The sequence below is a fragment of the Cyanistes caeruleus genome, chromosome 20 (assembly GCF_971803275.1).
Source record: "Cyanistes caeruleus chromosome 20, bCyaCae1.hap1.1, whole genome shotgun sequence".
NCBI classification, from domain to species: domain Eukaryota; kingdom Metazoa; phylum Chordata; class Aves; order Passeriformes; family Paridae; genus Cyanistes; species Cyanistes caeruleus.
In genome coordinates this window covers 5,087,261-5,114,213 of record NC_141720.1, presented here as the reverse complement: position 1 = coordinate 5,114,213, position 26,953 = coordinate 5,087,261, and the positions used below count along the sequence as shown (strand labels likewise).

The window sequence follows — 26,953 nt, the reverse complement described above, 5'->3', positions numbered from 1 at the left end:
GAGCCTCCAGTTTCTTCCCCTTGAGTTACCGCTGGATTAACTCAGCCTTAGGTTGTTTCAGGAGCTCTTACATCCAGAGCTCCTTCAGCTCAGCCCCCCGGTGCCTGTGGGGTCAGGCAGTGCCTCTGGCTTATTCCTGGCCTTGGGATCTGTTGACTCAGGAAAATCCTCAGGTTTTGGAGCACATCTGCTCAAACAAGCAGCACTGTGGCCATCCAGGCTCTTCCCCTTCTGCCCATGGACCATGGAGACCTCGTGCTTTGACCTGGTGGGAGGAGAAGGGGAGCCAAGTGCCAGCCAGGGCAGATCAGCAGTTCCCACTCCAGGTAGGGTGTGACCTCCTTTCTTTGTCCCATGGTCCCCACCACACCAGGCAGTGACCAGAGCATCCAGACACGTGTTTGGAATAGGCAGAACAAGGCATGCAACCAAAGAAGAGCAGATGGAAACATGGCAAGAGGGTGGAAATCTGGTCCCTCTGACCCCAGTTTGAAATTTTTCTTGTTTTTGGTACCTCAGGTTGCAGTAAATAGGACCACACCACCAGGCTGGGCAGAGAGGACACACAATGAGCTGCTGGAAGCCAGTTCATGGTCACCTCCCTGGATTTCATCTTACTGACGTATTTATGTCACCCCATGCCCAGATTCACTGGGTTTGAACAGCAGGATGGTGTTTTTATCCTTGGTCTCCAGGTGGGAAAGGGAGGCAGTGTCCTCAGGTAAGGTCATAGCGGGACTCCAGGTAGAGCAGGCAACTGAACACACAGATCCTGAATCCATCCCAACCAGTGGCAGCTCTCTCATGTATATGAAATTTATGTTTGACTCTCTCCCCAGAGATTCATCTCTCATCTTTCCCCTTTAATTATAAAAATTAGAAGGTTTGAGGTATATTTGAGGGTTTTTCTTTTCCTGTGTTGACAAAGTGCAATACTTGATGACTCTAACCCCAAATTCTCTGTGACACAGATACCCTACCAATTATAAAATACTTCCAAGCTCGCTCCATAAACCCCTTTGCTGTTGCTATTAGTATGCATTAACATTTTATTGGTGTTACAGGATGAAACATCCAGTCTTGCAGCTCCAGTGGGCTTGGGGATTTCCAGCATCCTGCAATATGTATCCGTGCAGAGGAAATTAAAATGTGGATGGATCAGCAAGATACAGTCAAATCCTCTACAGTAATTTGGAGAAGACTAAACTCTGGTGCTAGTGGAGCATATTCCAAGCTATCTAATAGAGAGTTGATGATCTCTGTAACAGCCTTTTTGTAAGTTTTATTCTTGCCTACAAGAGAATTTTTTCAAAGGGGGTATGTAATACCTAAACTAATATTTTTAAAGGTATATGCTCTACACATGGAAAAGTAAGGCTCTTTGCAGAGCAGTCACTTCCAGTGATAAGCAAGTGCTTGATAAAAGAATATACTCCAGTATCTTACAATCTAGCTGGAATTTCTAACCACACCAGTCATTTCCCTATAGTTTGTATCATCATAGGACACATAAACTCTTAGGAATATTGCCATGCTTTGCTCTTTTAGTCATTGTACAACACAGATATCCTTAACAGCATCAGCCCTTGAAGCCCAAAGTGCTGTGTCCACCCAACAGCTGTTGGAGCATGGTGCTGGTGCCCAGCATCACATACCTCACCATCTCAAAAAAAACCCCATTTTCAAACATAAACCTGGGAGGAATTCATGTCCAAATGGAAAATCTGGGTACCTTGACTTGTGCAGTGCAGTCTGCTTGAGTTTATCTCTCCCAGGTGCCTTAAAAACACAGAAGAAGCAATAAAGAACTGATCCTCTGCTTTCTCTCCCTCTATTTATAGGGTCAGCAAAACCTTAATCTACTGTCTAAAAGGGAGGAAAATGTGATCAGGAGGATTTAACCCCACACCTCAGTGCCCACTGGGTCATGGCCCTGCAGCACCACTCCTCCAGGACCCCTCTCCTGGGGATTTTTTGTTTCCATGGGTGTGACCGTAGAGAGCATTAAGGAGCCCAAACTCTAATGTGGGATTTTGATGTTATTTATTATCTGTGTTACAGTTGCAACTGGGAACATGGGGAGGGACTCGTTCCAATTTTAGCGACAACTGCATTAATGCCCTGTGTAGAGCCGGCCCATGTAGACATTCCCAAGCCCAGGCTTTTTATAGCAAGCAGAAGCAACCACTCCACCCCCTGAAAGGCCTTTTCTAACCTCCAAAACCTGCTTACAGCCTTGTGCTCCTCAGAACAAGCCCATCTCCAAGCTGATGATGCCCGTCATGGTTCAGCCCTCGCTGAATCTGATGTGGAGACAGCCCTTTTACAATTTGGCTCATCCTTGTTTGAAGTTTGGCACAATCTTACAAGACCCTGCGTGTCCCCAGGATGTTCAAGGAGTTTCTCCAATGTCAATGGCAAGAGTGCTCATCCACCGAAGGGGAAGCAAAGTTAAAGGATGAAGATATCTCCTCTTGGCTATTAGAGCATGAAATGACCTCCAAAAGCCCTGTTAAATTCTGCATCTGAGCCAGGAGAGTCCTTATTGAAGCAGCAAGAAGATTCTTGTGAGCTTCTTAACTGTACAAGGTTTCCACCAGCACGTTGGCAGTGGGAGAGTTCAGGTTACTTTAACAGTTATCATTAACAACCAGTTTCACCTCCTCCAACCCATTTCTGACTCCTTCCCTCTCCCAGGGAGCCACTGCAGTTGCAGGGACACAGTGCAGGTTCCAGGGCTCTTGTGTGGTTCAGCTCCAGGTCCTTGGGGTACAAAGTGCATCTTCATCTTGGCAGGTGCCCACTCAGACTCTGCAGGTCCTGCTGTGGGGGCTGCTTTGTTTATCCACTTGCAGGATCCCAGCACTGCACGGTGGAACTGAGCCACACACCAGGGACAAGTTAACACAGCAACAATGACATCAAGTAGTTCTGGTTTTTTATTCTGTTACTTCTATCTTCACATGAGGCTGCTTCACTCAACTCTGACTTCATCACTGGCTGCCACAAGCGATCATTTATAAAGGAGGGCTGTGAAGGAAGAGACAGGGCAAGGCTGACGGCGACTCATGAAACACACCCTGTGCAAAGGCAACAGCTGTTAAACAGCAACACAAACTGGCCTATGTATGGCAACCCCAAAGATTCAGCTCTGAAAACTGAATTTAAAAAAATGGCTTGGTCAGTGGGCTGAGGAGGAAGATAGCCAGAAACCCACGCTACGTCTGCTTCCCCTTCACTGCGCGTCACTGTGAGGGACACGTTCAAGACAAATTCAAGCGCCTTCAAAGAAAACATTTGTGATCCAAGATGACATTTCTGCTCACCATCCACCCCTCCACACTGCTGCCGCTTTTAGCAACGTGCACTCACACAGTTGGCCTGTGTTGATGGAGAAGATGTAACCCAGAGACAAGGAAAGGAGCATTTGCTTAGCACAGCTATGCTACCTCCAACCACTCGTGAGAAGGTCCAGGTTTAATTTAATCCAGGTCTATTATAAGTCCAACAAAGCTGCTGAACTACACTGATGCTGGAAGTCCTGAGTCAGCTCCTACAGCAGGACAGGAAAAACATCTGAAGTAAAAGGTTCCAGTTCTCACCCTGCCTCAGAAACAAGGCTCAAACATCCTTTGGTTATGAGAGTCTCTGATCTTCAAGAGGTATTTGCTGGTCTGGGATCAGGCTTTGCGCATCACCTACCTGCCAAATGCCAGATGGGATGGGGGCTGGACACAGCAAAAAAGTTAATAAATAAACCACACAATACAACAGAAAGACACTTTGGAAGGACACAAGGACAGGCCAGATGTACTTAATCATGCAATTAAATAATGAATCAATTTCAGTGCAAGCACGAGGTCAACCACCGACATGGCAAGTGCGTCCACAAAGCCTCTTCCCTGCGCCGAAGGCTCCAGCCACTGGCTTTGCTGGCTCTGCTCCCAAAGCAGGAACAAACCCAGTCTGAGAGAGACCAACACAGTCACCAGTGCAAAACACAGAAACTTTAATTAAACCTACAACACGGTGGGAAGTGCTGCTTTGGACACAGAGCAGCCCTGGGTGCTGCCACGCGCGTGGGCAGAGGAGCTGAGCCCGCGGGGGACGTCAGGGAGCAGGAGGGAGGCAAAGCAAGTGGCTGCCACGTGATAGGGGCACATCCCAAGCGGGCTGATAAGACTCAAACAAGAATTAGCTGCTTGACATCCCAAAACCCCCAGCAGGACAGATGTGCAGACTCGGGCAAGCAACAAACACAGAGCTGTGCGTGAGCCTCCTCCCACCGCCTCCGCAGGTCCTGAGCCCAGGGACACTGTCCCAGGGAGCAATGCTGCAGCTGCAGGGGAAGGAAGTACCTCTCCACCCTTTTATAGTGGTGTATTCCACATTCCTGGAGTCCCTCCCATTTATCAATATCAAAATTTCCACCTATCCTTTTGCATGGAAGCCTCATTTCCACACGACCACATGGAGAGATGTTTTCCCAACCCTTGGGCAGATAGAGAAAACCAGAGGCTTTTGCTCAGCCATTGCTGGCCAGATGCTGCACAGTCATTTCAAGTATGGGGACACCTGCCAAAAGACACAGCAATGCGAGGGGACACAGGTGGAGACACCGTGTGTCTGCTCCAGGCACAGGCTGCTCCACTGAAGGTGGACTCACCAAGTCCCAGCAAGCACACAGATCTCCAGCAACATTCCAGGAGTGGATCCATTTGGAAAGCCAAAACACATCCCATTTAGAAGTAAAACAAGACTTAACCCCAGTCTTCCATTTTCATTTAAAATACAAATTTATAGAGTTGTTTCAGGCAGGTCAAAAGCTCCTTGTCCCCCACCCCCTGCACAGGGCCAAGTCAGGAGCAGACAGGACAGCAACAGTGCCAGAAAGCTCTGCTTCAGCTCTGTGGACATTTCAGCACCTCTTAACTCACACTCTTTTCTTACTCTCCTTCCCCTGAGTGCCTGCAAGAACCTTTACAAGACAGAGTGAGTAGGTATGTTAAAAATAATGAAAAAAATATTTTAAAAAAAGAGAAAAAAAATCACAACCAGGTTCCCTTCTCTCACCTCAGCAGTAAAGCAGTGCAGCAGCAAAAGCTGAGCAGCCTGGTTGGGGGCAGCCCCTTCATGGTCTGCAGGAATGCCAGAGGAAGTATTCCTGCTGCTCCTGATCCCCAGCAAACACCAGTCCAGACCTCTGTCCCTGTCACACCCAGACTGGGAACCCCAAGAAGAAACATCCCCACTGCAGCTGCAAAGCTGTGCACTACCTTGGTCATGACCTGTGGACAGGCAGCTCATCTCAAAAACAGCACCAGCCCTTTCTTCCCTCCAGTGATGCTGCTGGCATGATCCACACCACCTGCCTTCAACACACTACTGCTGGTGGCACTGCAAGTGTGGTCCCCCTGCCTGAGGTCCAGCACAGCAACAGCAGGGAAGGACAAAGGGAAATAACTTTCTCCAGGTATTACCTGCTGTCCTGGGCTATTTATGCTTTTTGTTTCCAGCGCGAGTATATAAATGCATGAGAAGCTGCATGCTGCCCCCTCATGCTGCCTGTGCTCCAGGGATGTCCCCCTCGAAGAGCTGGGGATTTGTGCTGCTTCGTGGGGAAATCCCTTTGCTATGGGGGTGTCACTACAATTTATGACCAAGCAGGAGCAACCACGGTCACCTTGTGCCACTGAGGCCAGCACAGCCCCAGGGCAGCAAAGCACAGGGAGTGCAGAGGGCAGGTTGGACCCAGTTATGGATCTGTGTGAATGTGTCAGGGTTTGTGCCAGTTAAGAAGGAGCCTGAGCCGTCTTTGCATAGCTGTTCCCACAGAGCTGGGTCCCTCCAGGGACCTTGTCTCCAACTCCAGAGCAGCTCAGACCCCCACAGCCCAGAAGGTTCCCAGCCTCACCTGAGAGAAGAGGTGCTAGTGAGAAAGGAAGACCCAGGAAACCTTGCAGAAGAGGTGGAGGGAGAGCACTTTCCTTACCCAGAAAAAGAGAGAGACAGTACCCTGGGCTTCCACAACCCACAGACACCCCCTACAACTCCCTTTTCCCGTTTCAGACCGCCGGTGCAGGCAGGGCTGGCTGATATAGACACGCGCAAGCTCACACCTCACCCCGCGCAGTGGTTTCCCAAAGCAAACAGCAACAGGAAACTCCAATGAAATTCAAAAGGGAAACTGCAGTTACCACTGCCCAACACATACACACGTGCCTTCCTCCCCTCCACACCCCTTTCTCTTGGGAAGCGAAGCAGAGGGCCTTCGCTGCAGGGCAGCCCCTGCTCAAACCCATCCCCATTCCCGGCAGTCACGCGGATGCGGCACGGCGGAGCAGCACGGCCCCAGCTCGGCCGCTGGCGAGACGTCCCCAGGGTGAGGACGTGCAGGAGGAGCTGCCCCAGGTCCCATCTCCCGTGCCAGGCCAGCGAGTGCTTCGGATCTGTGGTTGCCGATGAGGATGTGCAGGAATGGATGGGCTGGGTGGTGAGGAGGGGTGAGGGGAGGAGGAAGAGCGCCGTGCTGTGCCTCCGCTGCCTCGGCTCCTCCTGCGGTCCCCTTAAGATGTCACAGGCTGGATGGGGAGCAGGCTGCCGAACTTAAAGTGCTGGATCACAGGAAACTTCTCCAGGCACTGCAGGAGGGGAGATAAAGAGAGGTGAATTCGGGAGACGTTTCCACCTTACACACACAGCCTGAGCCACATCCTGCCCGCAGGGTCAGGAGGCAATGAGTTCAGGCCCACTCAGCTCAGACGAAGGCAAAGGATCAGCCTCATGTCTTCCCCTCCTCCATCCCAATCAGGCTTCTCAGGCCAGTAGCACTTCATAACCCCAACTCCTTCCTTTCAGCCAGAGTCTTTTTCTTACTGAAATTCAGTATGGGGAGGCCTGGAGCATGAAGAGAAGCAGCATGTCTATGTCAGCAGCTTTCTCTCTCACCACTCTCCTTGCTCGAGCTGATGTCTTTGAAAAGCTTCACCCTACAAACACTGGAACTGCAGAATCCCCTGGGGCAGAGAGACTCTCCCTGCTCCAGGCCAGTGCCCACACTCTGGGTCTGAGGCACCATTCTGCAGCTGCAAGGCACTGCCCAAACTACATTCCAGACTCTCAGGTCTTTGATGGACAAGCACCAGTGATTTTGCAGCCATAGTTTAAGATATGATCCTATTTCCGACAACTCTTCATCCCTGAAATTCCCACCTCCCACTGAAGAGTAATGGATCACAGGTCAATCACATAGATCCACTACAAAGCAGATCAGCTCTGAGCTGCTTCCTGCAGCTACACCTGGGCTCTGCATAGGGTGAGCGGGGCTGCAAGGGCACAGCCCCTTCCACTCACCAGCCCAAGGGCAGGAAGATCATGGACCGTGGTCAATAACCACATTAGAGTATGCCAGCACTTGCCTGGCAGAGCCACTCAGAGCTCTGCTTTTTGAGGTACTGCAGACTCAGACTGCTCAAACCTCATGGAGGGCACAGAGCAGGCTCAACTCCATCACACAGACTCAGCAGTGTGCATTCACCAGCCATGATGTGGTTACAACCCTCCGTGGGAAGGAGTCCTGTGCTCTCCATGGGGCCAAACTGGACTCACTGCAGCAGGGGACACAGCTGTGTGCTGCAGACAGCTCTCACCCCAAGGCAGGACTCGGGCACAGGCACCCTGCCCTCCTGCTGTTGTCATGGGCAAGCAGGAGGATTTGTGCTCAGAAGCCCAGGACTACAGTAATCCCTTTGGAGCCAGACATCAGGCAACTGGTTCCAAGCACAAGCACACTGAAGCCAAACAAATTTGGAGGTGGTGAAAATACAGCATGGCTGTATCCACTCCTGGGGAATAACAGCCAGGCAGAAAACCACAAATCTCCATGGCAAGACACCAAGGAGAAGTAAGTCCTGTGAGCATCAGGGCATGTCACCTCCAAAGCTTACTAATGCTCAGAGCTGCTGCCATCTCTGCACACAACCACTTAGACAAACTCTCAGAGGAAGCAGGGCTGAGTAACACAAACATGAGGGGAGAGCAGAGAGAAATGAACACTGGAGATGCTGACACCTAGAAATGTCAGCCCAATTAGCTCCAAGGAGTCCCATGGAAGACCAGACTAGTTTGGGCTCCAGATGAAGAGACTTTACCACCAGTGGGAAGAAGGGGTATCCATTCCATGTAACACATCACCAGCTCATGAAGAGACAAGCAGAGAAACTTCTCCTCTATCCAAAAGGACTAGCACAAGTTTACTGGATTATCAGATGTACCGAGCAGCAGGGACTTCCTTGCATCAGCAGTGGATGAAACTGTACCAAACACTAGCTCAATTTCAGGCTTATTTCTTCTTGCCACCATCTTGATCACACTGAAGGTCGGCTTGGGACTCAACTGGGGAGTAGATTCATACACCAAGTCCAGCCTTTAAAGATGGAACTGGGACTAGATTAGTTTCAATGGAAACTATTTCCTGACTGACTGCAGAGAAGGAAAGGTCAGGAGACTCAAAAGCAGGCTCAGGGAAAAAACATCAAGGCTGCTGCTTTAACCACACTCTATTCTGTCAACTTCTTCACTTGCCTTTGATGGAGAGAATAAGAAAAGCCCATGAACTTTCAAGCGAACACGTTTTCACCCATTATATTATAAATAGATACATTTGGGATTTCATAAACACACAGAGTTGAAGACTTGCTGTCTTCAGTCTACTGCTCATCCACCCTGGAGTGCCTGGATCCAGACCACAGCTCCTGGACACACAGGAGTTATCCCATAGAGGAGACAGAGAAGAGATTAAAGCCTTTGGAGTGCTTTTTAGATGAACTAGGTCTGGGGGCTGCCCCACTCTCACCAAGTGGGGTTTCTCCTGATCTGTTTCCAGCAAGTGACCCTGTCCTCTGCTGCTGTCTCCACTCAGTCCTGGTCCTGGTCAGCACCGTCCGACACCCAGCGCTTCTCAGCCACCCCAGGTGTGTTACAGAGCTGGAGCCTCCAGCTGAGTGTCTGATTTCACCTGATCTAATTGCAATGGGTGATCAAAGGGGCAAGGAGAAGGGAGGGGAAAACAAAACCTGAAATCTTGCTCTCACTTTGCCAGTTAGACAAAGCAACACCACAACTCCAAACCTTCAGCTGCCTACCTTGAGCTGGACAAAGACCCATGCCAGCACTTGAGGGGTGTTGTTGACTTCTCTTCTGCTAATGCTGGCAGTGGCTAATTGCAGAAAGACTGCACTAGTGAAGGCTACACAGAGAGCAGAAATACACTGGGAGCCAGCAGAAAACAGACAAGATCTCCAGCAGTGACTTTGTGCTCGGCCTGAGACACCCAGACAGATTCAGTTTGCAAAGGATAAAGGTTAAGTGACTCCTAACCTGGTGTCACTCCCAGAAGATGAGTCTAAGAGATCCTCTAGCTGCAAATGTTGGCATAACCTGCAGGGCCAGGCACATCATAATTGAAAGCTCTGCCCAGCCATGCTGCCATGTCCACATCCACACCCCTGTCATCTCCCAAGCCAGGCAGGAACTGGCTGAACCAGCCATCCACCAGGGTAGAAAACTCCCCAGAACAGATTATATCTAGAGAGATAATATATGTATTGTAAAGAACCCTGAGGACTCCTTGAGCAGGAGTGCCCCCTCTCCTCTGCCTATCCAGGTGAACAGCTTCCATGCCGTGGCAAGAGAGGACAACACTGCAGAAGGATCATGTTCTAGGATTAGTCCTTTAAGACCTACAAATATTATTTGAGAAAAAATGCTAAATTTAAAGCTCTTTGGTTGACTCAATGTTTTTTACACTTTAGTTTAAATTAGTATCGATCGTTACCCTTCCTAGCAGTTTTTGCATTCTCCCCTTGACACAGCTACATCTCAGATATTTCTAGAAACCTACCAGTACTGGATCCAGCATTTTCACACAGAAAGTCACCTCCTATTCAAAACAGACTAAGGCCTTCAGAAAGACCATGTCTTGGGTGCACATAGAAGAGCCAAAGAATCTCCCAGTCTCTAGAGAATCCCTGAGCTGCGCTCTCTCCAGCCAGGGGACAGGTAGATCTGCCAGCACATGGTGGCCCTAAGACATCAGTGAATGTGTGCACTGCACTGTGGGCTCATCACTGCCAAGCTCCTCCAGCCATGTAAGCACAGCACAGGGCATGTGGGGTACCAGGCAGGAGCACCTGAATATCCTGGGGAACACCCAGCTTGTGAAGGAACTGATCCAAAGGAAAGGAAGGACCATGGCAGGGCTGTTGAGGCAGCAGCAGACCACACTGAAGCTCTAGGTTTTAAGAAACTCGTGTTTCACTTAAAAGGCACTCACAGTGCTGTGGTCTTCCCTTCAGACCCCTCAGCTCTCACAGCTGAGCCTCCAGCTCAGGGTTTCCCAGCAGGCAGTGTCTCCAGTCCCTGTGACTGAGCTGCAGCCCAGGGACAGCCCCCTCTCCAAGGAGCAGCCCGGGGCACCCCTCCCAGGAGCAGTCAGGCGAGGGGGTCGGCCCCCAGCCCCACTTCTCTTTGGAGGCTGTGAGGAAAACTGAGCTGGGGGCGGAAGGAGCCAGCGGGCCTGGGAGTGACACCTCACAGATTAGAGAGGTATGTGGCCTGGAACCTAAACACAGGATGTGCAGTGCAGAGGAAGGGCTGGGGGAGGGAGCGGCCGTTCGGCACAGTTAACCCCTTTGTGCGCTGGGCCTGAGCAGAGCGTCCTGGCAACAGGAGCTTGTCCCAGCTCCCATCAGGAGCATGGCTGACACCAGCAGCACTGCAGGGAGTGGGATTAACTCTTTCAGGCACCACCAGTCCCTGCCCCCCGGTGCCAGCAGGGAGTGGCACCATCCTTGTTCCTCCAGTGCTTTAGTGCAGCCAGTGCTTCCCACAGAGCCAACACCGTTCCCATTCCCTCCGGAGACCCTGATGTGGCGGTTCCTGTCCTGCTTCCTCAAGCCCAGGGTTAGCTTGAGCAGGAAGGAAGATAAGGGAGAGCCAAAACTGCCCAGTTCTACAGGTCAGGGTTCACCAGGAAAGCCTGGGGTAATGCCAGCGGAGCTGGTGGGCGGAGGGTGGCCAAACCAGAGAGGTGGCTGTGGTCTCACTGGGCTGGCACATGACATGGATGGGGCTTATAGAAAGGGCAAATCAGTAGGAAGCATTCAGCTTGCTCTGGGGCTCTTGAAACATGGGATGGTAATTGAAAATAAGTCTCCTCTAGCTGGTAAAGTAGTGGTGAACCAGAAGAACAAGCAGGTCAAGACATTGGCCCTGGTTTGGAGAATCTGCACTTGCACTGTGGTAAGACAAGACATGGCTAAAGTCATGTTTGCAAGGAAAGACCACTTTGCGATCGGTTTTGGGGCAAACATGAGGCAGGAATTTCCTTCAAGAAAGCATCACCTGAATGGCCAAGGGCTCCCAAGCCACAGTCAGCAAGGAGTAACAAATGGCTGTGATGGGGGTCCCCACACCTGGAGCTGAACAAGAGCTGACCCAGGGTGCTGTGGAAGAGAGCTGGTGTGTGGCAGAGCAGCCTCCCCTGCACACAGCACTCACCTCTGCCTTGTACATGCGGATGAGGCCCTGGTTGACCTTGGACCAGGAGGCCACGGCGCTGATGTTCCAGAGCTGGTTGGAGTGCTCGGCAAAGGGGCCTGTCTTCATCTGAAAGAGACCCAAGCACAGGGCTGAGGGAGCCAGGCCAGCCAGGAAGCTCGTGCACCAGCAGTGACTCATGCTCACACTCTCTCCAAGCAAACATTCCCACCAAGCCCAGTGACCCACGCACCAGCCACCTCACTGCGTCTTCCCTCCCTCCCTCTGCTCCCTCCCGCTGTGGCCACATCACATGAAGCCGTGGCAATCCAGCTCCGCTCCTTCTCTGATAAAATTAAGCCTTTTCCTGCCACGCTTTCCTAATCAGACCTCCCTCTGCACACCTCCCTTTTAATGACTGTATTAAAAAAGCCCCACATAAGTCCCATTCTTCCCCTCAGTAGAGCTTGGCTCAACGCTGTTCCTATTCTACCCAGAAACCTCCCAGTGCAACACTGCTGGGCTTTCCAAGAAAATGACTCATTCCCCATTCAGATCAACAACAAGCAGCAGCGACAACAGTCGCTGCCTTCCCTGAATACAGAGGGCAGTGCAGGTTGGCAGCAGCTCTGTGTCCACAGCCCACTCCACACCTGCCTCTAGCTGAGGAGGGCTCCAGGGGAAGCAGGAGCAGAGGGAACATGCTCTCCAAACTAGCGCCAGAGCTGCGAGCTGCTGGCTTGCAGCAGATGCTTTAAATTTTTTTTTCTTTTTTTTTCTACTCCACTGTTTCTCCTCCCAGGTCGAGACGTTTGGAGGAGGGAGGGCAGGAGAGAAGCTGCAATCAGGGGCAGTTGCATGTAGATTCCCTGGGTAGTTGTCTCTCCTTCTCTTCCATGAACAAAAACAGACCCTCAGGGAGAAAAAGAAATACAACACAGCCACTCTGACTGAGCGAAGTTCCCATGACATCAGAAACCACAAGGCCGAAGCTCACGCTAAAGAAGAGCGTGGGGAGAGAGGAATCTTTTGGACTCTCATTCCCGACCTGGGGCTCGAACAACTAACCCCTTCCCTCCATGCACGCACAGGCCTGGAGAGAGGGTGGGAAAAGCGCCTCCAAAACAACCTCTCCACTCACTAAAAAAGCAAGCAAGGCAAATCAATTTTTGGGAAAATGCTGCTGCCTTTCTGCAGTGCCTGTGTGACACCAGCCTGCAGCAGAGAAAGAATGAAAGAGAGGGAGAGGGAGGGAGGACCCAAAAACCCCACTGCTTGGAGGGTGATGTGCTTCAAACCCACTGGCCTTGGGGCTGGAGCAGCAGGGGAAGCAGGGCTGCAGCTCTGCTTGGTGCCGGGAGAGCGTGCATGCATCTCCACTTCCCCTCGGAGGTTCCCGCGAGCTGGGGGATGACAGATGAGCCGCTCCCTGTCCCCTCCACCACACGCTTCCCTCGTGGGTATGAGATGAAACGTGCACACACACAAAGCACGGCACTCCCCGGCAGCGCCGGCGCAGTACCCACCACCAGGATTTGGCACCGGTGGGCACCCAAAGCAGCGACTGCCAGAGAGCTCTGTGCCAGGCGGCCCCATCAGAACCTCCCCTCCCCACACGGAGGTTTGGCTGCCTGAGATTTGACGCCAAACCTTCCCCCGGTGTCACCGCCCTTCACAGGGGCACAGCTGGCATCAGCCACCACCACCGTGCTCTTCTCCCCTTCCCAAGCCAGAGAGCGGGAAGGAGGCGGGCACAGCTGGCCAGCCCCACGCTCACGCCTGGCACGGCCACCACTGTGGCCCTCCTCACCCAGGACGCCCAGCGAGGGATGGCTTGGCTGTGGTTTCAAGCTGGGGTGGGAAAAATAAGAGGGATGAGAAGGGGAACAAAAAAAAAAAATAATCTCCTTCCAGCCACAAAGGGCGAAGAGGGAGAGCTGGGGGGGAGAGCGAGAGGCGGTGAGCGCGCTGCAGTCCCGCAGTGACCCCAGGGGAACGGAGTGAGTCAGAGCAGCCATATTGAGCAGGAAATTACTCACAGACGTGGCGTTCCTGCCTCTCGGTTCCCAAGAGAATCGGCCTTTTGTAAATGGTTCCTCTGTCAGTGCAGGGGGGAGGGGGACGGCTGAGGCCGTGCTTTCCTGTCAGCTCCTTCCCTTCCAGCAGAAACCTGAGCCCTCCCTTCCCAAATTTAGAAGCCAGATTGAAGCTGAAATTCCTGCTGCCTGCCCTGAGCTCTCAGAGCAGCATCTGGGCAAGTGCACTGATCCCCCACAACAGCTGGGGTGTACCCAGCTTCCCTCTTCTGCATATACACAGGCAGCCCTGCATCACCGTCCTCCACAGCCCCTGGGCGGCAGGCACCACAGGGATGTTCCCAAACCCTCCTCATCCTCACACCTTCAGGTAACACACACACACCCCTTTGGCAGGCAAAGGCAGCAGCAGGAGAACAGCTTGAGTCCCAGCCAGCTCTGCAAATCTCACCCTGTCCAGGTCCAAACCCACCCTGCAGATTTCCCAACATCAGGTCAGCTCATGCAAGATTCAGTGCTGTGCCTGGGCGCTCCTCTAAGGAGGATGCCGTGGTGGTTTCAGCCTGGACATCATCTTGCTGCTGCTTTAAAAGCCTGAGCAATACACCACCTGGCAAACACCACAACAGCATACATTCATATTCCTGAAACATCACCTGGGGGCTGAGAACAGTATCTGCTCAAGAGAATATTCTCTCAGTTGACAGAAAGCAACCTTCCTCAGTTGCAGTCTGAAACAAAACCTGCTCTCATGTCGGCAAGATGTACCAGACCCACTATGGGAACTGTTGTGGTGTTTGTTACATGTTTAACACTTTTAAAGGAAAGCTGTTTCCAGATGACAAGCTCAGAAGAAAATAATATAATTAATTTATTAAAGTCCTTAATCCCTTCTGTCTTTTTTTCCTGCTGTTTTTGTTTTTGATTTTGGAGAGAAAGCATCTGGGGGGCACTGAGACTGCCTCACCCCCCCTAGTGGCAGTCACAGCCTTCCTGGGTGCTTGGGAGGGGGAAAAAAAACAAGTTCTAAAAGTAAAATCTTTATAAAAATGAAGCAGTACTCGCATGGAGATGCATTGAATATAGCATGGATTTGGTAATGCACATTGCTGCTGTCCCTTTCAGCTCGTGGCAGGAGGGCCAAGAGAGCTCCTCGCCACCAGGTGGCACTGGGGAACTCGCAAGAAACACCGAATTCCATGATTCACAATGAATGTGTGGAAAAGGAACTCAAATCACTTATTTGAAAAGCCTACTAGAAAGCTGACTTTCTTGCAGGAAAAAGCAGAGTGCCCTGAAGCAGTAGGATGGTGGTGGGTATTTTAAACTCCACCTGTCAACCAGGCACTGCAGAATCTTCTACACACATTTCAAGAGATGTATTTTTTTCAACAGGTCAGTGCACTGTCTGGATATTACAGAGGCCTAAACTAAAATAAATCTTGGCTCCTGATTTCCTGTCCTCATCTTGATCTTTTCCACTAGCACCTCTTTATTAGCCATGGTATGATTTATCTTGGCATTAAGGGTTAAACCTTGTGAGGTGCTGAGTACCAACAAACCCTACCAGATTTAGCAGGACTTGACACAGCACCTCCTGGGGTTTGGGCCAAAGGCTTCTATGAAGATTTCCTACATGAAAGGCTAAGTTCATAGTCTGTAACCTCCCTTCTCATCTAATCACTAAATTAGAGAGGCAAGGAAGGGGGAAAGTGAACAGAACAAAGGGGAAGAACTGCACTCTGTCCTTCAAAATTAATCCCATCAACTTCCTCTTGCCAGAGACAAGAAATCCCTCACCACAACAGAGCGGGTAGCTCTTGCTCTCCCTGTCCAGACTGTGCAGTGAGGGAACTGGAGAAACACGGCCAAATCCTCCACTGCTGCTGCAGGCAGCAAGCCATGATCTCCCTCACTGAGAAACAGCCCAGAGCTGCCAACAAGCTGAGGATCACACACCCCTCTCCAAAGGGTCCTGCAGCGCCTGAACAGAAACAGTCCTGAGAGCACTGCCAGCTGGGGGAATCTCAGCACCACCTCTGCTGAGGTCACCTGCAAGTAAGATGCATTTAATGGGCAACTCTTTTGGTAGAATCTGGAGGAGACAGAGCAGCACAGAGGTCTGGGTGCCTGCCCTAAGCAAGGGGTGGCCCAGGGCTGCCAGGCAGCACACAAGGGCTGCAGGGAAAGGAGGTTATCTTGGCAAGCCCAGTCATTTTGCAGCTCCTACTTCATCTTCCTAGTGTTTCTACAGGAACCAGTCTTCATCCAAGTTCCCACTGACTGATCCAAGTGATGATCCAAAGTTATTTGTTTGCACTTGTTACAGCTCCCTTCAACTACGATCCACAGCCCATCCAGCTTAATTACACTTTCTTCTCAACATCCCTGTCTCAGCTCATTCAAGGAGAACACCTCAGCCATGCAACAATGGTTCATCTGCACTGTTCCACAAGAGCAAACAAACAGGCAAAGGAGGAAGTAAAAACCACTGCCAGAGCCAAGTATCTAGTGTCAAGAGAATGTCCCAGTGGGACAAACCTTCCATTCCTCACCTCTGTAATGAAGAGGATGCACTCCAGGAACATGAAGTCCTTATGGTTTTCATTTACCACCTTCTCATCAACAAAGTGCCGAGGCTCCAGACTTGGATGGTCTAAAAAGAGTAACAGACAACAGGAAGTAACCTGTATGGCAATCCCCTCCTGGGACCAAGTTCAACCAGGTGGTGTGCTGCCCCTCACCCAGAAGCACAACCCTCCCAGCAGAGCTCTTTTAAAAGCAGCACAGAGTTGCTCCATTCTATCTCATCTCCCACTCCAGGGCCTCTGCAGGGACAAAACTCCAGAGCAGAAATTGCATTTTTGTAGCACCAAAACCAAGACTCTCCTTTTAAAAAGCTTCATTGCAGTCATTGCAATAAAGACAGAAGTACTATACAAGGAAGCCTTCCATCTCCCAACCAGCTTTATTTGAAAAGGTGAGGTAAAAAAAAAAAATCCAAACCCAAACTCTTCTGTTGTATTATACACAAATCTGACGTATTTGAATTTAAAAGACAGCCCTAAGTCCCATCATCTTTACAACCCAGACAAATGGGGCAGAGGGCAACTCAGGACACAAGAAGATTTTTATTAGTACCTATCAGCTGGGAACTGCCCCATATGAAAGGCAGGAATTGGAAGTCATCCAAGCCCCACACGCCCTGGCTGCCAGCAGGTTCCATCCTGTAGGTTTTCTGCAGTTTTCGCATCACTTCCAGGTACCTGAGACCAAAGAGAACAGGAAGAGTTAAGGCAAAGCCTTCTCCTTTCTTTGACTTTGTGAGGACAAGAACAACCAGTAAGGGAAAGGACATAATTTAACACTTGTAAGCAGGACCCCCACATACAGCACAGTTCACAGAATATATATTCAGCTCCTTTGCCATAGAAAGCAACCTGATGGTACCTAACACCAAATGCACAGAGAAATCCAGTGGCAGGGGTTTCTTTTATCTGCAATGTCTTATGATCATGCAGATCTTTCCTCATCCCCACTGTTATTTGAAAACATTGACATTTTGTATCCCTTCACCAATGTCCAAAAGAGCAAAGTTTTCTACCTTACAGCAATCACTACTTCCACTTTTCAGGTGGAAAATTAAAGCTGGGAGTACTATTAAAGGAAATTGTTTCCTTGGCACCAAACAGTGATACAGCTGGGATTAGATCTCTGGACTCCAAACACCCATTCCACCAGTTTCATCACTATCAACTCTACCTCCTGGGCTGGAAACACATCTAGAGGAGCGGTGGAGGCCTGCCAGTTGCATAGATTTCTTATTTTTGATGCCTGAAGAGATGTTAGATCCTCTGATCAGATATTTCTGTCTATCACAAAGCACAGAGCCTCGCTCACAGTGTTCACTAACTTGTGCTCCACTAAAGTAACTTTCCAGAAGGACACTCTGCCTCTGAACACAAGGGGCCATCACCTCTTTTTGAGATAGTTATAATGGGTCAGTGTACAGTCCATTAAAAAGTACATCTGCTCCTAATTTTGTCTAAAATTGTCTTCAGCTTTCCCATTCTACCCTTCCCCCCAACAGCCCATCTACTTCCAGCCCTTCTCCTCCCATTACCTCACCTGTTAAACACTTTGAAGACAATGGCCATCTGGTCATCCACTCTGAGCACGCCGATTTTGCAGAGGCAGCAGAGAAAGGCTGCAAATGCAGCTTCGTGCCCTGGAGTTAAAAGACATGAAGAGACATGACACAGGTGTCTCTGGCCCCCAGGACAACCTTTCTGTGGGCACCACAACAGCTCTTCAGAAATCACAGTCCCCTCTCAACCCTGTTGTCACTGTTAATGCCATGAGCTGACAATATTTCATCCCCCTGCAGCACCCACCCAAATTATACCTTCTAGACATTCATAAGGTGATCATTAACTTAGAGAAAATAAGTTCCTAAGTAAAAACAGCTCTAACTGGGCATGCTGGGAGCAAGGCAGGGACTTTCCCAGGACCTTGGCACAGCAAGGGAAGTGGAGCACTGCAGAGTCATCTGTTTGGGGGATGCAAGACAACCTCACATCTGCAAGCAAACAGATTTCCTCCTGCTACAAAAATATCTCTGTGTTGGAAGGATGCAGGTCCCATGACACTGCCAGGAACAGTCTGTCCCAGAAGGTACTGGGATCTCAGGCTAAGCCTCTGCAGCTTGGCCCTCCAGCTAACAGCAAGGAAAAGAAACAACCAGCAAACCCAGAAATGCCTCTTGGTGGGAAGGACCACAGAAGAAGGGAGAATACAAGATCAGCAGCTCCACACTATGGTCAGGTGCAGCTCCCTGTGTAGGAACAAAATGCACCCATAGTCTGGACACTGTGAGCTGGGACACAGGCCCCCGGCTTGGGACACACGGGATGGGAGGAGAGGTTGAATTTCCTTCTATAAGCTGACCAAACCCCATCCAGCCTTTACAAGGACAACATCTCCCCCTGGTGCCAGTGAGCCGCAGCCAGCACTGCACAGCCTCCAATCCTTCAGCCTTTACCCACGGCCTCCTCTTCCTCTCCCTGCCCATTTCTAAAGTCATGTTTCCTTGCACTCACAGCATCCTGCTCTCCTGCTTTTTGGTGAGGATACAGCTATCCTTCAGAGAGGAGCAGAGTATGCACACAATTCTGTATTTAGTTCTCATTGAAACCTGTGTAGTTACTTCACCTGCAATTCAGTATCTCCTCAGGTGCTTCTACCTTCAGATTTCCCAGACCCTCTGAAAGCAGTGATTCCCTTCTAGAGACCACCAGACTATTACGGTGTCTCTCTAGGGACACCTCCCACTGAACACAAACATGGTTCTCACTCTAGTTCCAATTCAAGCCAGTATGTTTTATCCCTTTAAACTGCCTACTGTAGGACTGCTGCATGCAGTGAAGCAGGTCCTGTAGCTCATCCCAGAACAGCTTAGTTCCCGTTCCCTTGGATGAGATGTGAAATAGTGTCACAGCTCCAGCAAAGGTCCCAGCCCCAGCTCTCAGTCACAGCCCACACAGGGCAGAGGGGTGAAGGGACCCTAAAAGTTCATTTCAAGCTGGCTCTAAAAATAGTGGTAATGATATATTTTAATAAATACAGCACCCAACTCCAAAGGGTCCCTTCCAACAAAGCCAGCTTTGCCCAGGTACCTGTGCCATAGTCAATGCGGGTGGAATTCCCCACGGATTCCTTCAGGTACACAGCCACTTCTGGGGCAGCATCAGCCAAATGCTTGGGAATCACTGCTGACACCAACTTTTCTGCCTCCTGAAAGATATGAAAGACCCCCCCTGGGTGAGCACAGATCTGTCACAGTCCCCAGACAAGGCATCCTGTGCTCAGATGCTGTCACAGTGTGAGGGCTGCAACGGTGCTCTGCAATGCCTGGAGGCAGCATGAGGGAGGAGAAAATTCTGCTGTTGGAGAAGTCATCTCCAGAGACGGAACAAGTCAGGGAGAGCTTGTCCTGAGACCTATTCAGGCCACACACATCCTGTAGGACAGAAAAGCCTCATCACCCAAGTACATTGAACCAGTTACCCACTGAGTCCTCTCCAGGACAAAAGCATCACTAGAGCAGCAGAGCAGCTGCAAAGACTGCTGGGACTGGGGCTGTGCCACCTCCAGAGCTTGGTGCAGGGTAAGTGCTCTGAGCTGAAGGAATTTGAGCAGTTTTCCCCAAACTTTATCTCATTTTGTGACACAGTGGGCAGTTACAAAGCAAAGGAATTCCTTGGGCTCTGATAGCCCTTGTGACTCATCCAGAACCTGGAGACCCAGCCAAGAGCATTTACATGGCTCACAAGAGGAAAAGATAGCAGCAAGTCAGGGGTAAGTGATGCGTATCAAGAGGCAGACCCTTCAAGGCTTATCTGAGCAATTTTCTGTGAGCTGCTTGGCTGCCACACAGTGACAGAGCCATTCTCCCATCCCTGCTGGGCACACTGCCCTTCTGTGGGAGCTGCAGGTAACACTACACAGCACAGACATGCTCACCTGGTCTAGTTTGGCGTACCAGGTCCTGAAGGCTTTGTTCCCAAAGCGAGAAGGTTGATCCACTGGCGGGGTTTCATCGATCCATCTGTCGAGGGTGTTCAGCAGAGCCACCAGCTTTTCAATGGGCTATACAGAGCAAGAGGGTGAGGGGTCACAGTGACATAAAACAGAGCAGTCCCTCAGTCTCTGACTGAGACCTCTCCCCTTGATGCGAGTTATTAAAGCTCACACCATTCTTCCCAAGAGAGGCACGTGGAAATGGGCTGTGCCAATCCTCCTCAAAATGCAGAAGGGACAGAAAAACCATTCTTCCCTGCAGGAGAGCAGTCCAGTACAAAGCCCAGCCTGAGGCAGACTCCCCAGTCGCCCACACAGTCTTTCATGAGCTGTAACAGCACTGTGCTCCAAAATCTCTAGAACAGCTACAGCAAGCCCCCAGCCTGTAGAACAGTCCTCACAGGACTGAGAGGCAGGGAAGTGCTACACAATTCAGGGATCTCCAACACATAACTCAGGCTCAACATCTTAAGGGTCCTGCATTCCCCATTGGATAAAGAATAGCATGTATACAGAGGTATGCATCCTCACCAATGGCTGATGATGTGATTTAAAGGCCCTTCTCAAGGCTCTAATAATTGTCCTGAAGTGTCTCTTAGGAGCCAGGATTAGCAGTTGATGCTGTTAAACCACAACACATTTGTACAGCAAGTCAACCTTCTCAGCATGATTCCTATTGCTTCAAACTCCTACCAGCCAGACTACCAGGCAGCTCAAGCCCAGGGACACTCACTGCATGTGGCAAAATACAACCTATCCAAGGGAAGAGGCAGCCTGGATAGCCCACCAGTGCTCTCACCAGAAATGAGAAACTCTCAGCACCCAGAGAAATGTCTCAATTCAAACACAAAGCTGATGGGAAGACAGCAACAACAGCAAGACCACAGCCGTTTCTCACATCCAGTGCTGGAAGTGAGGGATCCATGGAGGATTGATGATAGTGGCCATGAAGGAAAAGAGGTGCAGCAGGTGACACAGCACAATGTCTCCATCTCTCAGACCAGAGCTGGCCACTGCCCACCATCTCCCTGCCTGGCTCAAATAGCTGGAGAACAGCTACACCCCCCCATACAAAGAGGCAACACCACAGGCAGCACTTTTAGCGGCTCCAGACAGTTTCAGGAGGCTCTGCTGACAACTGGTCAAGCCTGACAGAGGCTCTGGGATTCTCCCTGCCTGACTCCAGGCAGCTGGAGAGCCATCAGCCGCCACAGCAGCTGGCCAGGCCCCAGGCAATATAGGCTCCTCTGTCTCGAGAGGGGATTCCTCCTTCAAGGGGACAAAGAGGACAGCAGAAGCGGCGGCTGGTTTGACTTTGCTGGAGGCATCGACCGTGTGAAGCTGGCTGGTCTCCTGGGTTGTGGTTCAATTCTTCACGCTGCTGTCGGGAGGACAAGGAAACAGCAGAGCCCAGCAAGTTTCCAGCCCTTGAAGTGCCACTCTAAGGGGGTGGGCAGAGCCAGGCATGGCAGAGCTGTGCTGCCACTGAACACTGAACCAGCTGCACTTCTTCCTTTCTGGAAGGAAGGGTCTCACGGCAGACCCAGCCTCCCAAAGTGACTCCTGAGGTGCCACCCCAAGGACATGGTGGGATCAGCCAGTGGGAATAAGCAGGAGAGGGATCCTCCCACCACAGAACCTCAACATTTGGCCACTGAGCCAGACAAGAGACTGGGACAAGACCTGAGCACATGGAGTACACAAAAAACAGGACAAGACAGCCTATAGCTCCGGGTGGCCCTGGAGGCACTATAGGCCAGTGCCCCAGATACGTGTGGACCGAAGCAGCACAGCCCCCTCTGCTTCAGCTCCCTGCTCCCAAAACACTGTAGGAATCAAACACATTCCCATTGCACTGGGCCACGTTTGGACTCAGCCCTACTCTTTCCTGGCTATTGCATTCCCCTCCAATTAAGCAACAGCATCCCCAACACTGGGTTGCATTAAATAATTAAATCATGCTGGTGATTTATCCGCCGGCACCAGCAGCTCATTATGAGCAGCCACCGTATTTCAAACCCTCTCCACGAGCACTCGGTGCTGCCTGGATAAATGGCTGGCAAGGCCCAGCTCCTTCCCTGGGGAGCAGAGAGTCCAACCTCCCCTTCCCCACTCACTGGCTTTAAAGGGATTAAAAGCCCAGCCCCACTGAACACGGGAGAGCAGGACCCAGCTGCCGGCTCAGCCACATCAATAAATAATTAAAGAGCTGCAGCTCATTTTGGGCTCAAGGCCCTTTGAAAAGGGGGTAACTAAAAGAAGCAGCTTCCCATTGTCCAGCAGAGGAAGCCTGTACATCCAGGGCTGACCCCTGTGGGGGAGAAAGGAGCTTATGGGAACACAGCCATCAGCACCAGTGCAGCCTGTTTTGCCTGGCTGGGTTTTTAAGCTCTATTTTTGCTTTACCTTTCCAGTGATCAAAGCAAGGGCAGCCTCCCCCCTGCTCTCCTTGCTCTTCTCATTGTGCTGATTTTGCATCTCCTTGACCCTGAGTCTGCCACCGGTCCCAAAGGCAAACCACAGGGCTTCCTACAGAGCACAGACCTGTCAGCAGCTCTCAAGAGCAGGGGCCAGGCAGACAGAGGTGCTGAGGAGGCATCACAGCAGCCAAAGCTGCCCATGGTGACCAACTCTCCCCCTCTGGGCTCCTCAGGCTCTGTCAGAATGGGGAGCTGCTAAAATCAGAGCATTTGCTGCTTCTCCCACTTCTTTCCTGGAAGCAGAGCAAGCCACAAGACCAACCAGTTGCCCCCAGTGCATTGGGTTGTTTGAAGGGAAGGTCTGCTCCTTGCATGGCAAAAATTAACCTTGTCCTCCTCACTGCACTGCTCCTCTGATCCAAGTCACTGCTCCAGGCTGCAGCCCCAGCAAGCTGCTGATGGATCCCCACGTGGAAAACACTCCCTCCAGGAGGGGAAGGCAGGTCACAGCCTATCACTCACACAACCTTGTGCCAGACACAGTGTCTGTGCCAGAGTCTGCTATCAGTGCCTGTCAGATGCCTGCAGCAAACCCTGGACAGCTCCACACAATGTGTCAGGAGCAGAGCAAGCTCAGCAAGTCTCCAAAGGAGCTCAGCCCCCACAGGATCCAGCTCCTGCCCCAGCAGAAAGGTTGGTATCAACACACACTCTCTGGAAACCACTAAGCTGCCTCTTTCAAAGCACAGCAGACCATACTTCCATTTTTACTTCATGGCAAAGCAATACCAGTAAGTCACAGAGAGGATATGTATTCAGCAGAAAGGATTTCAGGAGGTCATTTGCCAAAGAAAAGTGTCCCTGGCATTTGATCAGGGAGGAAGATGGGATGGCACAAAAGCACATTGGTAGCCGGTACAGCAAAAGAGAAGAAAGCCAAGCAGAGATGCAAGAAGAGGCCACGAGGGGCTGAGCCTTTAAAAGCACAGATAAGCAGTTTGATCTACAAAGGAGCCTGTGTGAACAAGCAACCTCATCAACAAGACAACCCTGGGGATGCTCCACCTGTGCCTCAAGTCACAGGCTTCTGCAGTTCTCAGTGTGGAGAGTGAGATTTGTTCCCTGCCACTTCCCAAGAAGTTGGGATTGTGTCTCTTGTTTGTTACTTGGACTTGGACCACTGATGGAAAACATTCACTCCAAGAGGGCTCTTCTGCAGACACAGCCCTGGTAGACACAGCTTTTCCTGACAGCTCAAAGGGCTTGTCGAAGAGGGTTGGGTTTTTTCCCCCTCCCCTCTTTGTTTTGTTCATTTTTAATGCTTTGTTTCCCTAGAAGTGCTCTGTGAATGGTTGGGAACAAGCGAGATCATGACAAAGACAAAACTCAAAGGTGAAATGCAAACAGCAGAAAGCAAGAGCAGCATTTGACAGCAGTTTCTACTGAATTGAAGGAACAAAAGGGGGGCACAAAGCCTGTTAGGTAGAGACTCATTATCCCCGACCCCCTCCATGAACTACAGGGGAGTTTCTCATTCACACACTGGCTCCTAGAAGGGAAGGCTGGACTCAACACAGTACTTCAAACATGAAGACTGGATTAAACACCATCATCAGCTGCCTTCCCACACCAGAATGAAGCTATAAACACAGGGCCCAGGCTGCTGCCCATTTTGCCTAGATCTTTATACATCACTCTCAGCTTTCTTGCATAGCCATGATGAGTAAAAATGGATCCAAGAATCCATTGTAGCACAGACCAAGGGAGGGGGATTCAGTGTGCAACAAGGAAGCAAAGCTGGTGGCCAGCCATCCAGCTCTGTGGATTGGCAGCACCCAGAGAGCCCTCAGGGTAGCACTGACACCACTGAGGGTGCCTGCCCTTTCCCTCTGGCTCCACTATGCCATCAGAAGGTGAACAGCCATTAAAATTGGCTATGGCAGCAGGGAGGGACAAGTGATAGCCACTTGCATGCAAGGGGAAAACCAGGTGTTTTCTGCTTAACACCTTGGGAGATCCTGCCCCACAGGTTAAACCTCCCAGCCCAGCTGAAATCTCCCAACCCAAGCCAGCATCCCTGTGAACTCTGCAGGCCCCAGGACTTTTAGTGTGACCCTGGGCAAGGCAGGTGCAGCCAGTGACATGCCTTGAGGTCACAGCCATCAAACCAGAGCTTGCACAACTTAGCTACAGCCTGAGCTGAGAAGATTGGGTGCAATTAACACAGTCTGAGCAACAAGAAGGGACAGGGAGAGAAGTGATTTGCCCTCAGATTTCCATACAGAAAAATCTCTTGGGGAACAGGAATGGTACAGACATCCCAGTCTTTTGTCTGCAACCAGAGGGAATATCACATCTTCAAAGTATCACTGGTTCCCCACCAGCTTCTGCCCACTTACTCAATTTCACATCCACCAAGCACATCCAGAGTCTCTCCACCCTGAGGGGAGGATGGCACCCTGACATCTGCATCCCCAACAACAGCCCAACCACATTCATTCTCCCTTGGCTCCCACATAAACTACCAATTCATTCCTCATCCAAGAAATACTCACAGTAGAGAAAAAAAAATAAAAAATTATAAAAGGCTGGAAAGTCCAGGGGATACAAACACTTCTCTTACCTCAGAAACTTTGTAGTCACAGGTCAGCTTCTTGCCCCTGACACCTTCATTCAGAGTGAGGATGAAGCCCATGTAGTCTGCATATGCCTATGAACACACCGAGAGGGCAGAGCTTTAGAGAGAGAGCTCAGGGTCTGTCTGAGCACAAAACACAGCACAGGAGCATCCTGCACCCCAAGGGAATCTTTCCCAACACACAATATTGCTGCCTTGGAGATACCTGGGGGTGCAGGGCTTGCTGTGAAATTACTGCTCTTTTTGGCAGCCCTAGCAGCAGAAAGCAGGTGGTGATTGTATTGCTGTGAAAATTACAAAAAGGAGAATCCTAAAAATGCTCACACTGACCCCAAAATCATTCCCTCAGCTCCTAGCAGGTCAAACTCAAACTCCTAGTTCTGCAGTCTCAGCTGTGCCCAGGCATCCTGCTCTGCACTGCTCCTCCCAGACCTGTGGTTACTTTCCCTTTCCCCCTTGGACTCTTCCACGATGCTCACAACAGGGAAGTGGGAGACAGCCCAGGCTCCTCACTCCTCCTCTCTTTAAATTTGCTGATTTGGAAGCAACATCTCCAGTGCAGCTCCACAGCAGCACACTGCCACTTCTCCCTCCCTGCATCAAAATCCTGACCAGGAACAAGTCTGTAAACTCAGGAGACTTAAATTGGAAGCTGCACCCAGAGGTTTGCTTGACACCTGGCTGTAATCTCAGCTTCTCTAAAGACATCTCAGGTCAGTCATCAAGCAAGAATTTGCCCCTAAGAGCTGGGACAAGTCTGGGCCAACACCCCAATCCCCCAAAGGCAGAGAGGGGAGAACCTGTTTGTTCCACCAGCTCCACACAAGCTGTAAACAAAAATTATCCAGGAAATTGAAGGGCTCAGCTCTAGAGTCCTTCCCCGAACAGCACAATGGGAAAGGAACCAACCTAGGCTGGAGCTACCGGGGCCAGGTAGCAGAACCATGTTTAAGGTGAGCTCAAACAGGGCTGAGTAAATCCAGTTTGGTTATAAAGCCTGGTAGAATGAAACAGTCACCAGCTTCTCATCAAGCTTGTGAGGGAGCAGTCATCATTACTGCCAAGTAATTTTCCTACAAACAAGCATCAGCTCTTCTGCTTTAAAACACAAACTCATTTCCCATTCTCTGCCTAATCCTCCTTTACTACCTGGCTGTTTCCAGTCCAGACCTGGCTGCCACCAAAAGATCAGCAGCATTGCCCAGTCTTCCCTGTCCCCAGAGCCATACCTGAGATCGCTTCCACTTGGCCATGTCGGAAACCACATTTATCTCCTTCTTGGGGACCATGAAGCATTGCTGGACAGGAGGAGCCACCTCCTCAGAGGCACCTGGGAGATGCAAAAAAGAGGTAAAACAGGCACTGGAGAAGGAGAAATCCACTATTTTTCTTTCTTAGAAATGAGCTTTATTTCTCAGGAGATACAAAGGACACAAATCCATCCCAGCTGGGCTGTAATCTCACCAAGTCCTCCTCACCAACATCCTCCTAAGGACACTGCAAGCCTTCAGAAAGAAGCATTATGTCTGTTTTCATCGTTAAAGATGCATTTCCCATTTGGACAGAGAGACTAGTGCAGGAGATAACAAAGGCAACATCCAGGCAGTTTAATTATTTCTGTCTAGTGCAACCAAGCTTCAGGTCACGCTGAAGCACTGATCTTTCCTACAAACTAACTCTGCCTTGTTTTTAAGTGTTAAGCCTGACCTTCATTCCTCTAGAAAGGATAATTCCTCCATGGA

At 50.6% G+C, this 26,953-nt stretch overlaps 1 protein-coding gene across 3 annotated transcripts in view; it reads right to left on the bottom strand.

Moving 5' to 3' along the window:
- Positions 1-3,992: 3,992 nt before the first annotated feature.
- The window catches only part of PTPA (protein phosphatase 2 phosphatase activator), a 25,963-nt gene continuing 3,002 nt past the window's right edge, over positions 3,993-26,953 (bottom strand). For all 3 annotated transcript variants that reach the window (XM_023938184.2, XM_023938182.2, XM_023938183.2), the window contains exons 2-10: positions 26,441-26,541; positions 25,197-25,283; positions 20,097-20,222; positions 19,250-19,367; positions 17,703-17,802; positions 16,716-16,840; positions 16,130-16,230; positions 11,560-11,667; positions 3,993-6,641 (exon numbers count right to left, since the gene is read on the bottom strand). In XM_023938184.2, coding sequence (XP_023793952.1) covers positions 6,567-6,641; positions 11,560-11,667; positions 16,130-16,230; positions 16,716-16,840; positions 17,703-17,802; positions 19,250-19,367; positions 20,097-20,222; positions 25,197-25,283; positions 26,441-26,500 — 900 coding nt within the window. In that variant the 5' untranslated portion in view covers positions 26,501-26,541 and the 3' untranslated portion in view covers positions 3,993-6,566. The remainder of the gene's footprint in view (positions 6,642-11,559; positions 11,668-16,129; positions 16,231-16,715; positions 16,841-17,702; positions 17,803-19,249; positions 19,368-20,096; positions 20,223-25,196; positions 25,284-26,440; positions 26,542-26,953) is intronic.